This window comes from Amblyomma maculatum, chromosome 1, assembly GCF_055883805.1.
Source record: "Amblyomma maculatum isolate TAMU_Amacu chromosome 1, ASM5588380v1, whole genome shotgun sequence".
NCBI classification, from domain to species: domain Eukaryota; kingdom Metazoa; phylum Arthropoda; class Arachnida; order Ixodida; family Ixodidae; genus Amblyomma; species Amblyomma maculatum.
Window position 1 is genome coordinate 425809828 of NC_139344.1, and position 17720 is coordinate 425827547.

Below are 17720 nucleotides of genomic sequence, written 5' to 3' on the forward strand. Positions count from 1 at the left end.
TTAAAACACTAAAGGCACCTATTTTGTTGTTCTTGTCTGACAATTTGTGCTGTCCTTGGTATGACAAGATAAGCTACATTTAAAAGAAAATATACTTAATCGAATATACTTTTGGCTAGTTGGTTCATGCTAAAGAAACAGTCATAACATGTTAATGCAACTTAATGCCCATCCTGTCGTAAGTTTGCATTCTACTGATGTGGCCTCCTTACAGTATATATATATATTTTTTTACTTTAAGAACATGGATCAACTGGCCTAAGGCAGAGTAGGCTTACTACAATGCATGCTTGCTGGTTTCATTCGATAAAATGTTCTCATAAACCAACCAATGGAAAATTTAGACCTGAATGAAGAATTTTTTCTTTTCACTACTACCCAATTCTGCCCTAAAAAAAGGCAGACTCACAAAGCATGTGCATCAAGATGTCTGAAGCATTCGACTAACCATTCAGTGGCATGTCCACAGAATCCATCACTGCAAAGTTACTACAGTGCAATCTACTTATAACGATACCAGATACTATGATGTATCGTTTACAACGATCAAAGGCTGGAAATGTCTTGCAGTTCATTGAGCAGCTGATCAATTTCTTGCACGCAAAAAGGATTGTTGCCAGCGTACGCGCTACTGGTATCAATGCTCACAGCGATTGTAAAGCTTCAGCTGCTGCTCAAGCAAGCACAAATTTCCAACTTTCTTAAGCATGCTAAAGATATTTGATCGCTATCTTATTTATTTTCTAATAAAGTATGTATTCAGTGCTCTTTAGGACTACAGTCGAACCCGGATATATCGAACTCGAAGAGGATTGCGAAATAGTTCGATATATCGATAATTCGATATACAAAAATCGGCTGGTGACGGCACTTACGATGCGAAAAAACGATATCATATTTGTAGTGTGATCAACCCACTCACATAATGAACCCACCCTCCACTTTTGCACCCGAGATTTTGAAAAATAAAAAAAAAAAGTTAAGGTCAGCTCGCTCACACGCAAGCGATTGAGCGATTTCAGCGATGAGCGGCAGCGATAGAGCAAACATTTTCAAATTTGTTGGAACTGCGTCCCTTTCGCCGCTCGAGCCGCCGTGGCAGCTCAAAACAAGGTTTCTGTGTCGCTGCGGCAGAAATCGCGAGCGTTTTCGCTTGCATGTCGATGGCGCGCTTCGCTCCGTTTCAGTCGTCTTATCCACGGCTCATTTCTTGGCAGCGTGCCAAGATGCTGCGCAGCGATAACGTCGGGGTGCGTTTATCTTTTGATAGCTCCTGCGGTGGAGGGGAGCGAACTTGGCAGAGTGCCCGTGATGGCTTGATTGCACAAGCCTGGTTCGTTTTATCACGCCGCGCTTGGGGCAGGCGTCATGATCGCAACAGCTGACCGCGGGCTTTCGTTGATTCATAGATGCAAGGATAAACGACTCCCGCCAAAAAAAAAAAAAAAAAGAAAAAAAAAAAAAACTGCTGCTTCTTAACGTCCGCAGCCGCCATATCTTACGCGACGCCGTGCCTACAGCACAACGATAAGCAAGGATGACTCGCAAAAAATGCCGCTTTTTAACGACCGCAGGTGCCATAGCCGCGGCGAGCCACCGCGCGCAGAGGGTTCGCAGCACATGCTGGAGGAAGCGTCCGACGTCTTTCTGAAAACGGGGTGAGCTGGCTTGGCGCATGCGTAGCGCGTGCTGAAGAATAGAGATAGCTCGGGAAAAGAATGGGCACACCCACGCACATGGCTTGTAAACGTCATGTATTGGTGCACTGGAAACGATAACTGCAGATGCGCGCGCCTTTGGGGAATGGGCGTGGCGCGGCCCAGACCAGTCGTCGCCGAACTGTCCCCTCTCATTCCTTCCGCGCATGGCTTGAAGATGTCACGCGGCAAACAGCCAAGGGTGATGCGATCGTCTCTGGGGAAGGCACACTTTCCAGTGCGTGGTGCGGAGTTCGATGTATCGAACGACCGGTGAAATTGAGTTCGATATATGACGCGGCTTTCCTATACTTTTACATGGAATTTTCAAGGGGATATTCCGTGAGTTCGATATAACTAAAATTCGATATATCCGGGTTCGATATAACCGGGTTCGACTGTATTCACGTTGTTCAACCCGATTCACTCATCGCTGGTTTTTTCTTTCACCGGTTCAGATATAATGATAATTGGTCAAAATGATTTGACTTTCTAGTTTCTTCAATATTGTTAATAAGTGGACTGCAACTGTAATAGCATAATTTTCAATCTGTCATAGCAATGCACTTCACTTTGATTTTCTTTGAACATTTCTGGTAGATATAAAAGCAGGCTCAGGCGATGCGGGGCAACTTACACCTATGATTTTCTCAGCAACACTACAACATTTCCTTATAATACCCTAAAATTGTATCTTGTGTCAAACAGTGCAGACACAGGCAGACACAAGAAACAAGAAGACCAGTGAACCCATAACTGACCAACAACTAAAGATTCTACTGCTTCTTCTTCTTCTTCCTTAAGGGGGCTTCGAAAGTCGAAAAATCGCGAAAAAGTTGGCTTTTCAAAAAAGTATCTATCTTGGCTGTATATGTTATAAATTGCCTTTTCTATAATTATAAACACCTAGTTCATCATGGAACTGCTTTAAATAAAATATACAACTGGGCGCGCCAGCCCCAGAGTCACGAACGAACGGCAAAAGTACCCAAACCTCGCGCGCGCACCATTTCTCTTCTGCTGAACCAAGCGCCGCTATCTTGGTCTTATTTTGTTTATGAATGCTTGCCCTTTTCCATGTTGCCTTCGCCGGTGGCGTAGCAGAAGCATGGCTCGCTTGTGATTGGGGCTGATGAGCTTGTGATTGAGCTTCCTGCGTCTCGAATTCGGGCTGTGATTGGTCCAAGCGCGCGCTCCATGAGAACGCGGGGGATCACGCAACTGCTAATGGCTGCTGCGCGCGCTGACTCAGTGGTCCCTCCCCGGCGCGTCGTCTGCTCCGGCTGCCTACTGAGCTGGCGTTCTTTGTGCGCTCGCTGAATCGCTTCATGTTTCACCATTTTTTAGATGGCCTTTATCATCGCTCGTTGTGAATTCTGGTGGCGTGTTTTGAACGATTTTGTGCACCTTGTGGATCGTTGCACGGTCGGTCACGATGCGCGCTAAGAAGTTCAAAACACTGCATACGTCGTCGTTCTGTGAATGCCATCCGAATCGCGAAGTTAGCGAAGTGCGTTGCCAACGGTCGCGGAGACGCTTCCAGCAGAGCTGCCTCTGCTACACCACTACTAGACCGACTGCGCCGCCACTTCTAACTGTGTATCTTTCATGTCAATGTAAAACAGCATTTGGAGCGTGCCTGCTGTACCGACCATATCAGTTTCGGCGATCTCAGCCTCCCTTATCGCGTCTGTCATCGCAAGCGATAACGAGTCGTCCACTGTTTGCATGGAAATGCACTTTTCGAGGGAATCGAGGAGGTGGGCACAACCTGCTGCTGTGAAAAACAAACTTTAGACTTGAAAATGTTGTTTTAAACTTCAAGGGCCATTTTCTCAGGATAAATTTTTTTCTTGGTATGGTTGCTTATTCCCGCAGTATCTCTGGAACCGCTAATCGGAGTCCCACCTGGTTTTTATTAATGTGTGCCTGAATAAATTTCTGAGGGCAAGACAAGCTCATTTTTTCAAAATATTGAGTCTGGAATTTATAATAAACAATCAAAATTAGGCTAATGCAAGTCCAATTAGTGGCACTAACCTCAATGCTGTGCTACAATTTTTCAGCAAGGAAATTGAAAAAAAGGGCTCTGTCTTGCCCTAAGGTACCTATTCAGGAACCTTCATAATGAATTTCATAGTGCCAACACATTTTGCAAGTTCTCCAGGCATGGTACAAGGAACCCATGTGAACCATTCTGATATACTTCTGTAACTTGAGTACCAATGTACGCAGCTCCATGAAACTTTGCAATTATTCAAATGGCTGTGCCATGAGTCTGCCCTGAAAATTTTATTCAATTATATTAAGAAACAAAAAAGCTTGCATTCAAAGGTAGCCTCCCTCTTTAATCAGAAGAATAATAAGTCGAACCCACTTATAACAATATTGAAGTGCGATGAAAATATTGTTACAGACTTGTTCTCAAACAGAGCATGGAGGAAGAAAGAAGGAAGAGGAAGAAAAAGTGTGCGCTCCCGTTCGACCTTTGTCTTGTGGCACATGTGTCGTTTCCGCTCGCCGTGTGTACTTAGCGTACTGAACCGACTAGAATGTCTCAGTCGCGACGCTAAGGGCATAACATTGTGGTGGAGGTGCTGGGTAACGATCCCTGGCGCTACACACAGCACCGATACAACTGGAGCCTCGCCGGAGTCGTCGCCTTGCGGGCCTCGAATCGCAAAGCAGCGCCATGTAATCAGCCAATGACCCGCAAGCAGCCCGTGGTGACGCGGTGATCCAGCTGAAGACCGGCCTGCGGGCGCAACGAACAGTTCCTCACATCACTATCGGGAGCCTTGGACTTTCGCCGGAGCGGCAGGAGAGGACGCTGACGAGTGGTTGACCCACTACCAACAGATGAGCCGCTACAATTGATGGGATGCCGCCGCTAAGCTCGCAAACGTGGTTTTCTTCATAACACATAACGCTCTTGTTTGGTTCGAAAACCACGAAGACTCTCTTACCACCTGGGACCGTTTCGTTACCGAATTGCGCCAGTGCTTCGGCGACTGCCTTGCACGAAGGAAGCGAGCTGAATACACGCTTACGCACAGAGCTCAGCTACCTGGGGAAACATGTACAACTTACATAGAGGAGGTCCTGAAGCTATGCAAAACAGCAAGCGCTAATATGACCGAGGAAGATAAAGTAGGACATCTTCTGAAGGGCATCACAGATGATGTTTATAATTTTCTAATTGCCAAAGGTGACCTGAACGCCATCTGTGATGTAATTCGGCATGTTCGCACATTTGAGACATTGAAGACTCGTCGCAGAACGCCAAAATTTGGGCGGCTCGCCAACGTTCCATCTGTGGCGAGCATTGAAGACAACTTCATGGACTTGTCGTCGACGATCCGGAAAATAGTTCGCGAGGAACTGCAGCAGTATGAGCCCCCTGTACGGTCTCCATCATCTTTGCCCTCTGACGCTGTCGGCTCTCAAGGGCCTCCCTCCTTGCTCCCTTCGATGCCCGTTGTGAATTCTGTCAATACGACACACGCGGACGCTTGCTCCAACAGCCCAACGCCAAGGTTCGATAGCCCTGGTCACACACCTCGCTACGACTCGCGCCCGACTAACTTTTTGTCGCACTATGATCAGCACTATGAGTACCATCCTCAACCATCACCTGCTCGCTATTTCCAGCATCCAACCCAAAGACCTGAAGATGAGTTTTGCTACCCAATGCACCTTGTCTCCTCAGAGCTCTCCAGGGAACAAGGTTTTCGTCGCGCAACCCCCGTATGCCGCCGCTGCGGCATTGAGGGGCACACAGCTCGATACTGCGGCAGCCGCCCACTCCCCCGTTACGATCGGCCCGTCCAAAATGCTCCGCCACGTAACCGTTTCTACGACTCTAATTGGCAATGGCCCCCATCTTCGTATGAATATCCCCAGACCAATGGACCGCGCAGCCACTCTCCTGCTTCCGACCGAAGTGTCTCACCACTAACTCTCTTCTGCGCGCCGCTTTCCGTCACCACGGCCATGACGGCAGTCGGCATCGCCTTTGCCGGAAAACTAGTCAGCGCGGCCACTGGAGGTCAGGTCTCTGGAGACTGTGCGCTGCCTGAAGAAATTCCTCCATCTGTTGTTATGTTAAAGAACAGGGTCTATGTGCTTGTGGATGGTGTGGCGACAATGGCTTTAGTGGATACCGGGGCAACCATTTCAATAATGACTTTATCGTTTAAGAAGCGGTTAGGAAGCAAAGTTATGTTTGCTTGGGACAGAAATGTGAATTTTCATGGCGCGGGTGGTGAGGTGTTGTGTCCTCTGGGAATGTGTAGTGCTTTGGTGTTCCTGGGTGGAACGGTATTCGCAGCAGAGTTCGCAGTGCTTTCGCGATGCACACATGACATAATTCTAGGTATTGACTTTTTGAGAATGTGTGGCGCTACGGTCGACTGCCGCTCTGCGGAACTCTGCGTTGATGGTTCCCTTTCTTCTGGACTCTTAGAGAAGCCACATGTGTGTGAGGATGTGTTCTGCGTAACAGAGGATACCAATGTGCCAGCCCTGTCTATGGTGTGCGTCCCAGTTTTGTGCCCCAGCCGTGCTTCCGACACCTTCGACGCTACAGTGGCACCGCTTCATTTTAACTGTGCAAAGAAATACATTCTGGTTCCTCATTGCCTACTGTCGGTGGTCAAGGGCTGCTCACGGCTGTGGGCCATTAATTGTTTTTCGCAACCAGTAGTTTTGTCTGTGAATATGAAGATTGCGACGTGCAGCCGAGACGACGCCCTGTCGGTGGCTTTGGTTACTGATGCACCTGGCGAAAGTGCTGCCGTTCCAGCCCCTGACTCACAACTGCATCGAATGATCAGCCGCTCTCTAACCAGGGACCAGCGTGAGGCTTTGGAGGCCTTACTGGTCAAGCATTCTTCCATCTTTGATTTTTCGGAGCCTAGCGGCTCATGGTGCACTCCCGTGACACGTACCCGCATCGCACTGACACAGGCTACTCCCACCCAATTCGACAGAAGCCGTACAGAGTGTCACCAACAGAACGCCAGGTCATCAGTGAGCAGGTTCGGGATATGCTGGAAAAGGGGTGTTATTCAAGAGTCATGCAGTCACTGGGCCGCCCCTGTAATTCTGGTGAAGAAGAAAGATGGTACATGGCGCTTTTGAGTAGACTATCGCCGTCTGAATGCTGCAGCAAAGAAGGATGTGTATCCCCTTCCCCGGATCGATGACGCCATAGATTGTCTGTTCTCGGCATCATATTTTTCATCCGTCGATCTGCGATCGGGATATTGGCGGATCCCTATGCACTCTGACGACAAGAAAATAACGGCTTTTATCACACCCGATGGCCTGTTTGAATTTAATGTAATGCTTTTCGGGCTCTGCAATGCTCCTGCAACTTTCGAGAGATTTATGGACGCTATCCTACGGGGACTAAAATGGCAAATATGTATGTGCTACCTCGATGATGTCGTCATTTTTGGCCGGACATTCAATGAGCACAATGAACGCCTCGCTCTCGTGCTGGATTGCTTCAAAAACGCCGGTCTAGTACTTAATTCGAAGAAGTGTCGCTTCGGTGAGTGTCAGATTTTGGTACTAGAACACCTCGTCGATAGTGAAGGCGTCAGATCTGACCCTCAAAAGACCACAGCCGTTGCATCGTTTCCAACACCTCAGAACGTGGAGGAACTCCGAAGTTTCCTTGGACTGTGCTCATATTTCCGCCACTTCATTCCCCGCTTTGCTGACATCGCTAACCCGCTTACGTGCCTTCTCCACAAAGACGCTCCCTTCGAGTGGACATCAGAGTATGACTCTTCTTTTTGCCAGCTCAAGTTTTTACTAACATCACATCCGATTTTCCGGCATTTCAACCCTTCTGCTTAAACGGAACTGCACACGGACGCCAGTGGCGTTGGCATTGGTGCTGTGCTGATTCAGCGTTACGGCGACAAGGAACATGTTATTGCTTACGCCAGTCGTTCCTTAAGCAAACCTGAACGCAATTACACAATCACTGAGCTGGAATGCCTCGCGGTAGTTTTCGCCGTTCAGCGGTTTCACTGTTATCTATACGGGCGGCCCTTCAGAGTGGTCACTGATCATCATTCCCTGTGCTGGCTGATAAACCTCCGTGACCCATCTGGCCGTCTTGCACGGTGGGCAATCCGTCTACAAGAGTTTGATTACACAGTTTCGTACAAGAGTGGATGCCGGCACGCTGACGCGGACTGTCTCATGTTTACCGCTTCCCACAACGGAATGTGACACCGACAATTTTGATCATTACATCACTGCGGTTTTACCTCCATTCCCCGATACCCGTACGTTCCACACTGAGCAGAGAAAAGATGAGAATCTCCAACCATTCTTTACCGCTGCAGGGGGCCCTACAGCTTCCAGTCCCTATTGTATACGGAGTGGTCTTTTGTACAAAAAGGACTATTCTCCCACTGGTCGCCGCTACCTTCTGGTGGTGCCAGTCAGCCTACGCTCCTCTGTTTTGCGCGTTATGCACGACGACCTCACTTCGGGACACCTGGGATCTGCGCGGACACTCTATCGCATCCAAGAACGTTTCTACTGGCCCCGGATGCGTGAAACCACTGAGAAGTATGTGGCTAGGTGTGCTCAGTGTGCGTCACAAACGCCCAGCCGGCACTCTTCCTGGTCTCCTTCATCCGGTGACGCCTCCAATATCCCCCTTTTGAGAAAGTCGGGGTAGACCTCTTGGGACCCTTTCCCAAGTCTCATTCTTGCAACCGCTGGATTGTCATCTGCACTGATTACCACACTCGTTACTGTGAGATGGCAGCCCTTCCATCGGCTACTGCACACCAAGTCTCCCTCTTCCTGCTGCACTTTGTTATACTGCGCCATGGGCTTCCCCGAGTGTTGATCAGCGACCGAGGGCGTCAGTTCACCGCTGATGTTTTCGAAGAATTCCTTCGTTTGTGCCAAACGCATTTCTGACATTCTACCCTGTATCGTCCGCAAATAAATGGCCGAGCGAACAAACCGGACACTCACCAACATGCTTTCAATGTACAGCCTCGTCCACTTCTAGCTATAACATGATCACTGCTTTCAAGGTGTCATTGCATCCGACCCGGCCATGCAGTAATCTAAAGTGGCTGGCCATGTGAAGCAGCACATCCGTGTCTCTGTGTGCTTGCATCGCTTAGCATCGATATCTGCCTGTGTCAGATACAATGTTGCTTTAAAAGCAGTGACCGTGTTCTAGCTAGAAGTGGACGACCCTGTACGTCGCCGCCGACCACAAGGACTGGGACTCTGTGCTACCATTTATAACATACGCATACAATATCGCCCAAAAGGAAACAACAAGTTACAGTCCATTCTTTCTCCTCTATGCCCGGTCTCCTCGACACATCCTCGACACCATCCTCCCGTTCTCCACAGACGACGATCCTGGGATTGCCAAGATCCTTTGCCGGGCTGAAGAAGCCCGCCGGATAGCCCGCCGGATAGCCCGCCTGAGAACTCTCGCCTCACAAAAGCGCTCGAAATCCCGCTACGACGACCACCATCGTCACGTCACCTACCTCCCTGGCGAGATGGTCTGGCTTTGGCGTCCACTAAGGAAGCGTGGCTTAAGTTAGAAACTGCTCGCGCACTATATCGGTCCCTATGTTATCCTCGAGGCAATTAGTGACCTCACCTATCGGATTGCGCGCCTTACCAAAAGTGGCCGACGTTCTTCACGAACTGAGCTTGCCCACGTCGTGCGTCTGAAACCCTGTCATCCTCGTGCTGATGACTGACTCACCCGGAGGGCTTCGCCTGCGACGGGAGAAGTGTTACGGACTTGTTCTCAAACAGAGCACGGAGGAAGAAAGAAGGAAGAGGAAGAAGTGTGCGCACCCATTCGACCTTTGTCTTGTGGCACCTGTGTCGTTTCCGCTGGCCGTGTGTACCTTGCGTACTGAACCGACTAGACTAAGGGCATAATAATATCACTGTTATAACTGATACAGTCGAACCCGGATATACCGAATTCGGGTAATTCGAATTTTGACTATACCGAACTCGCGAAATATACCCTTGAAAATCCCATGTAAATGTATAGGTAAGCTGCGCCGTATATCGAACTCAATTTCCCCGGTCGTTCGATATATTGAACTCCGCACCACGCATTGGAAGTGTGCCTTCCCCAAAAACGATCGTATCACCCTCGGCCGCTTGACGTTTTCAAGCCATGCGTGGAAGAAATGTGAGGGCACAGTTCGGCGACGGCTGGTCTAGGGCAGCACCGCGCCCTTTTCCCAAAGGCGCGTGCATCTGAGGTATCTGCGGTGATCGTTTGCCGCCATGTTTGCCATGCGCCAGCACGTGACATTTGCAAGCCATGTGCGTGAAGGAACGAGAGGGAACCAATGCAGCCATGGTGTTGGGGAGAGGGGAAAATGCGATAGAGCGAAGTGCAAGGGTGTGCCCACTCTTCTGCTGAGCTTTATCTCTTCCCTTCCTCTGTCTTTCCCGGTCTTCGTTCGTAGCAGCACGCACTACGCATGCGCGGACAAGCCAGCTCAAGCCGTGGCAGACGCTTCTTCAGTGTGTGTTGTGAACACTCTGCCCGGCTCGTGTTGTCGTGCTTTTGAACATGCGTAAGCTACGGCGGCTGCAGACGCGAGGCGGCGGCCATTTCTTTCTTTATTTATTATTTTTTTTTTTTGCGAGAGTCTTTCATCCTTGCTGTCATGCTGAGCGTGCGACGTAGCGTATGCTGTGGTGTGCCCCACCGGGGTGGTGCAGTGGCAAGATGCCCGCCTTTTCCTTCCTATAAATCAATCGGCGTATGCTGTGGCGGCTGCGGATCCCGCAATTTTTTTTTGTTTTGCGAGAGTTGTCCTTACTTGTGCGCCATTACTCGTCATGCCAAGCATGCGTAGCAGCGTAATCTATGGCAGCTGCGGACATTAAGAAGCGGCAGATTTTTTTTTTTTTGCGACAGTTGTTTATTCTTGTATCTATGAATAACCGAAAGCATGCGGTCAGCTGCGATCATGATAACGGCTTTAAGCATTGTTTGCTTCAAACGGCATTTGCAGCTACAGTCGAACCTCGATATATTGAACACGGATATATCGAATTATTGATTATATCGAACACTTTCTATATCACGCGGAAAATCGCATGCATTTTTAATTTTTTATTTCGAACGGCGTCGGTTGCCAAATGGATAAATCGAACTCTGCCACCCCAAACCATGTGCACTCTGTTGAAGGAGGCGAGCTTTCCCTCAACGCCCTCAAAGATAGCGGCGGCGCGATGGGCGTTCCCGACTGCTGCGCACGATCGCTGCATACATTGGTCGCGCCGAGGGCGCCATTTGAACGTAGCGGCGTATGCACGCGGCGGCTTGGCCGGGCTAGGGTGGCTAGCCTGATTTAGTTTGTCAACGACTAACCGCGTCTCGGCGCCGCCACTTGTGCTGCGCCAGTCGTTATCGTGTGTGGCCTAGGCAGCCTAGGTGGCCTAGGCCTGTCACGGCGTGGTCGGTGCTGTGATGGCTGCAAACGCGAAGAAGCGGACGACCCTGACATTTGCTGCGAAATTGGAAGTGATCCGCCGCGTTGAAAATGGTGAAAAAAAGTCAAGCGTCGCCGAAGCTTTCAGCATACCGAGGAGCACTTTGAGCACTCTGCTGAAAAACGAGAGTGACATAAAGGCCAAGGCGCTGGACTATCGCTTGTGGACCGTTTAGACTACGTTGAGAACGTCGTGGTTAAGCACGCGGTTGCCAATTTGAAGCAAGCTACGCTGCTACAGTACTTTAAGCCAAAGGAATAAATACTTTGTTTGAAACTTCAAGTGAGTATTTATTGCGCCACTGTGCCACGATTGGTTCATTGATTGATTTGTACTAGTTTTTGACGCGTTTTCTACGCGATTTTGTATATCGAATTCCGGCTATATCGAACTATTTTGCAATCACCGCGCTGTTCGATATATCGAGGTTCGACTGTATCAGGTTTGCCAACGATTTTGTAGCAGTGGACTACGCCTGCCTCAAGCGCGGCGCGATAAATCGAACCAGGCTTTACAATCAAGTCATCAAGCAGGCACTCTGCCAGGATCTATGAAAACTACAGTCAAAAGATAAGCACGCCGTGACATTATCGCTATGCTGCATCTTGATGCGCTGCCAATAAATGAGCTGTGGATGCGACGATCGAAACGAAGGGACGCGCCACCGAATGCTTCTGTTTTTGTTTTCAAATTCCCGAAGGCAAAAGTTGGGAGTGGGTTCATTATGCAAGTGGGTTGACTACGTGGCAGATACAGTATCATTTTTCACGATTACAAGTAGCGTCTCAAGCCGATTTCTGTATATCGAATTATCGATATATCGAACTATTTCACGATCCCCTTCGAGTTCGATATATCCGGGTTCGACTATAATTGTTATAACCGAGTTAGGCTGAAAAAACAAAGCAAAGATTACAAACTACACATTTAATGAGGACGAGGTAGCTTACACTTTTTATTTTGTAGCGGGAAGAAACTTGTCTGTTTCAAGGCAATCTGGCTGACACCTTTCTGCAGGACATCCAACTGCTGAACATAGTGCAGTGGAAGGTTCCTAGCAAAAACAAAGTCCTGCAGGGAGTCGATCATTCTCAAAGCCTCCTGGTGAGACGCAGCCTGCCCAGGTTCCGGTTCATCGTCATCGTCGCTACTGTCACCGCCCTCCGCGCCAATGACTGCTGTGACAATAACCTCGTCTGTCAGCTCTTCATCTGTCGCAGCTGTATCGTCGGCATGTAAAAATTCCTCAAGTCCCGACAAGTCACCATCACTGTTGCTCACTGTAGATCAAAGTTTGGTCATCGCTGTGAAATTGGTGCAGCACAGCAGGTATGCTAAGTGTTTTGCCTTCTCCGCTAAAATCTGGCCACTAATCGGCAGGTTCGCTCCACTGACATTCAAGAACCACTGGTAGAGTGTCTGTTTTAAGTCTTTGTAGGCCCCATGTCGATCCCTTTTTCAGCCGCCGTCCATTCCATGAGCAGCACTGGAATCGATTTCATTCTCAAACTTGAGCGTGTTGCGGATGATTGCCGATGCTGTTGGCTGCGTCAGACCATACTTCCGCACCAAGTTGCGCATCTTTACACCGTCCTTGTGCTCACATACAATGTTCCACTTAACTTCTAACGGTTATTGCCGTTTGTTTCCTCTTCTGCGCTGTTTGTGTCCCGATTCCTGAAGGAGGATCCTCCACTGCTGTTCACGGAAACTCCAGGGCCAACAAGATTGTGGCAACAATGATGGCACCCAAGGAAAGCCATGCTAGAAAGACGTGCACGAACGCTGCTGCATACCTGCCACAAAATGTGCTACCGGGAATCAGGGGCCTGGACAGAGGAAATAGGGAAGGATAGTGCAGTGCACCACGGTCAGCGCACCCTTAGAATGGACTGCTCCACCGTGCAGAGGCAGAGCGGATGCGGGTTGCCTAGGCCATGGGTGGTCTCGAGGGGGAGCGCCTAAAGCTTTTCCTCAGAACGGTTGTGCCTAGTAAAGCTTTACAACTTCCCTTCTCCGCCGCGTGAGGAAGCGCTCCATCCTCACCCGTGTATTCGCGGCATACAAGCTTCCCCGCCGCACCCGACCGACATGCTCTGCCCCAATTTCCTTTCTTCACATATTTTTTTTTTTTTTTATTATCGCTGTGTCAGTGTTGTTGGCATCTCTGTATATGCGCATGCTTTTGTGGCCGCCGTGTTTCCGCGTCTCTGTTGACTTTCAGTGACCTTATCTGATTGGTATAACCGATAATATAACATGACACCATTGTAATACCTAAGTGGTTTATTTTACCACAGAACACATGGGAAACCTGGTGGTGCAGTGGCTGCCTATTGTTATATCCAATACATTGTTAAAACCGGTATTGTTATAAGTGGGTTTGACTGTACACACATGATGCCTTGTGGAAATATATGCAATGCGCACAAAAAAAAAGAAGAAAGTGCGACAACAGCAAGAAGTACACTCTGTAAAATCAGCAGAGATTATAAATCCCTCAAAAGTACCTCCCTGTGGTGGGCAGTATAAAGGGCGGACTGGACGCAGTAAAAATGAGACTGAAAGAATGCCGCTATAATGTTTCAAAAGTACTATCTGGACAACTCGAAGTTCACTGTCGGGACTGTGAATGGGCAAAGAAAGAAGAAAAATAATGCATGCCACTGTACCATGCAACTGCCTGTGATTGCGAAAAACTAGTACCACACCGCGCGGGAAATAATCAAGGCTCACAAGATATTGAAGCAGAATAATGCGTGTGCCAGCACTGCTTCCTTAGCCCTTCTACGAACAGAGCTGTCACTTTGGGGGAACTGATAATCTGTTTATCTTGCCATGTTTACTTATTGCCTTTACTGCAATTTCGTTTTTGTGTGTGTGTTGTGTATGCTTCCATACCAGTGTTACCTGTGGGTATTTATTATTCCTCTTCTTCTGACTGAGGAAGAGCAAGAAACAATAGAACCTTCAGTTGTATTTTCTCATGTCTGTAAACCCACCTCTTATGTAATGCCTTCAAGAGAGGCCTTTAAGGAAATAAAGTGAAGTGAAGTGAAGTGAAGGTGTTAGTGCCGTGTTCCGTCGGTTTTCTTGTCTCTTGTGCCAGTCCTAAACACATTCAGAGGGAGAGGTCACAGAAGAGCGCTGTCCTCGAGCACTGTCCTCGAGCACAGGTGCCAAAAGTCAAACTGATGAACTAGCAAGTTTGACTGAAAGCGGGTTCTGCACTGCATACCTGATGCGGATCTTGGTGGTGTATGTGACCAGGTCATCCGTATTGGCTGCCCAGCGAGTTTTCAGCGTCGCAAAGAAGTCCTCGTGAAGAAAGGCGCCACTGCGGAAGCGCGCCATGTCGTCAACATAAAAGCGACGCTCGTTTCGGTGGCGCCGATAGGCGTAGGGTGCGTACAGCGCCCGCCCAGGGAACTGCTTCCGGTCAAAGTAGACACCACAGCCCAGGATACGCTGGTTGCCGGCCACAAGCGACATGGCCTCGCCTGCAACATGAACAGATAGCAAAGCCCACTGAAGTGTGAACCCAAAAAACAAGGACGCCGGGAGGTTGATGACAGGCTGTGTTTTTCCCAGCATCCCTTATCCAATTTGAACACCAATTGCATGAGCTACCAACTAGCTTGACCATGCCCATCAAGAGTGCCTGTAGTGACTACAAGCTATCCGCATGCAAAGGGCCCTATGCCTGTTTCAGCAGCATTAGATCTTAAAAGACAAAAGCAAATTATTTGTTTCTGATAGACAGTGTCACAAAGAGAAGCAGCTGGGTCAACCTTGCTAATTTATGCATTGGTTGCTACAGTACTATGCTATACTATGAAACTATATGTTGCTACGAATTCCCTGCACCACTGCCATGTGCCACCAAATTTGAGTAACAAAAGAATGCACACAAGGCTCCATAAAGAAAGGGTCACTAGCTCAAGTTTTCATTTCTGTGTTCCCGTCTGACTGAACTGTAGCTTGCTATTAACTGCACTACATGTCAAGAACTGCTTATCATGGAAGGCCTTAAGCATCACCATAAAATATGGATCTGTATTGCACATGAATCATAAAGCCTATCGATTAGAGAAATCTCATCTCATGTTTAAAAGCCAAAAGGAAAAGAAGTTAAAAGTAAAAAATCAGCAAAGTCAAAGTCAGCAAATGTCAAGTGTAAAATGTAAGAAAAAGTAACAGCTGCTTACAAGGACAGGTGAGCAATTGATCTCAGTCGCAGAGTGTTAGTTGACAGACTGCAGCTAAGAGACGTGATGCCTTGCACAAGCATCCCATCACATTTTAAAGGGACACTGAGGTAGAAGTTTGCAAGTATTCAAAATCTCGAATACAAATCAAATGAGCTCGTTATTTGATTCCTATTCGTATTCGAAAAACTGATATTCAAAATTTCAAATATCAATCAAATATATTTTTAATTCGATTCATATTCGTATTTGAAACAGTGAAATTCGTATTTTCGAACGTTCAGGAATTACTGGATACATCGAAAAGTCTCGAATTGACCACAGTTTCACCACACTGTGCACTCCACTGCAAAGCTTGGCTGCATGGACTCTGCAGTGAAGCATCCTCAAAATGTGACAGGGTCATTTTGTGAAGACGGCCCTCTTGACATCGTGCACAAAGAGAAGCAGTTGACAAAACCAGGAAAGAAATGCTATTCATGCTTTGGCTTCAGCAGGTGTTTGTCAGATAAAAATTCGAGGAAACTTTGGCGACTAAAGTGATGAAAGGTGAGAGCCTGAGTGCTGCACTCTGCTATGCGACTGTTGCGCATGTAGCGATGAATGCTGCTACGAGTAAAGCGAGCGATTACTCTCACATTCTGCGAGTGCATTTATTCAGTGAATTCTGCTTGGCAGAGACGAAATTGCACTCCTTGTATCTTCGCAGTTGTTCTACGGTTACTGCTTTGTGGTTGATTTTACCGGGTCACGGCATTAATGAACAACTGATTGATTACACAAATGGCACTAATTAGTACTTAAATAATTTATTATTAATTAGTATGTAAGTAAATTAGTAATTTATTGACCATTCATTAATTAGTAATTAATAATTGATTGGCTTATGGCCATATAAGGCACGCATTCGCGCATAATGTGGTGGTACTCTGTGATTGGTCGAGACCTCAATAACATCATCCCGTCTCAACCAATCAGAGCCGCTGACGACAACGATGAGGCAATAAAGGCTTTCGCTATAAAATTACTATGATGCAAATGGTTTCTGACAGTTTTTTCACCCCTATTTAGTAATTCAAGCTTTCAGTTAATTCAGAAATGTTTTCATGTCCCTCTAAAATATAATTAACTTGAGCTTGCTGTGTTCAGCAGTGATTTGACAGCTCCATCTTGTTTCATGCTCGTCATTCCTGTACGAAAACTGGTACACAAAACCCTGTACAGTAAAAGCTCATTAATTCGAACTTACGGTTAATTCGAACCGACTCTCGGGTCCCAGCACGGCCCTATGTATTTCAATAGGAGAAAACGCCTGATAATTCGAACATGCCAGTATCCACAACGGGTAATTCGAATTTGGAGCCCATGGCTTACATAGCTCCTCGTAGAAAGATTACTAAAGACGCAAAATGACAAAATCTTTCAAATCTGCCAGCGCGCGCGAGATGAGGTGTGCACTTGACAGGCACAGCGAGCATCCCGATGCATGCCGTAGCAGGTGTTCGCTGCCAGGTGCCGCCAGGTTCCAGCACACCAACGGTCCGGCGCAAGCCACTGCAGGCTTTGGCTGCACCACGGTCACTGGGTGCACCTTTGACAAGCCTTTTTCTTTGTCCTTCGGTCACGTTGTGTGCACAACGCAGTTGTCCGAGTCGTGCATTTGTTCGTGCCGCGGCGGTACATCAAGTTTTACCGTTTTCTTTGCCTCACTGCATCGCCAGCGACAACTCATTGATCGTGACAGCCATGGCAAACCGCGGTAAATACACGGCAAAGGACCTCAAGACGAAAATGGGGATTTTGAATGAGGTAAACATGGTGTCCTATCCAAAACGGATATAGCAAAAAAGTATGACATCAAGAAGAGCAAACTGTCAACGTATCTAGGAACAAGGAATCGATCAATGCTGCCTTTCGTAAAGACGTTATGGAGCCCTCTCGCAAAAGGCTACGGACGTCAGCCCATCCTGAAGCGGAGAGTGCCATAATGGCATGGGTAAAGGAAGTTCGCAGCCGGAACATTCCGTTAAGCGGGCCTATAATTGCTGCGAAGGCTGCAGTCTTTGCCAGCCAAATGGGCATCAGCAAGTTCGGCGCATCGGAAGGCTGGCTGTCACGATTCAAGGCGCGTCACGGGCTGACATTTAGGAACATCTGTGGGGAGTCAGCCGAAGTCGACAAGGAAACGTGTAACAGTGGGTCTCCAGCGAACTGAAGGAACTCCTCGCTGATTATGCGCTCAGCGATGTACTATTTAATGCTGATGAGACGGCGCTGTACT

At 48.0% G+C, this 17720-nt stretch overlaps 1 protein-coding gene across 1 annotated transcript in view; it reads right to left on the reverse strand.

Moving 5' to 3' along the window:
• LOC146209290 (uncharacterized) overlaps positions 1–17720 on the reverse strand; it is a 58395-nt gene that overhangs the window by 12328 nt on the left and 28347 nt on the right. Inside the window, exon 9 of the mRNA XM_084599056.1 lies at positions 14470–14731. Coding sequence (XP_084455182.1) covers positions 14470–14731 — 262 coding nt within the window. The remainder of the gene's footprint in view (positions 1–14469; positions 14732–17720) is intronic.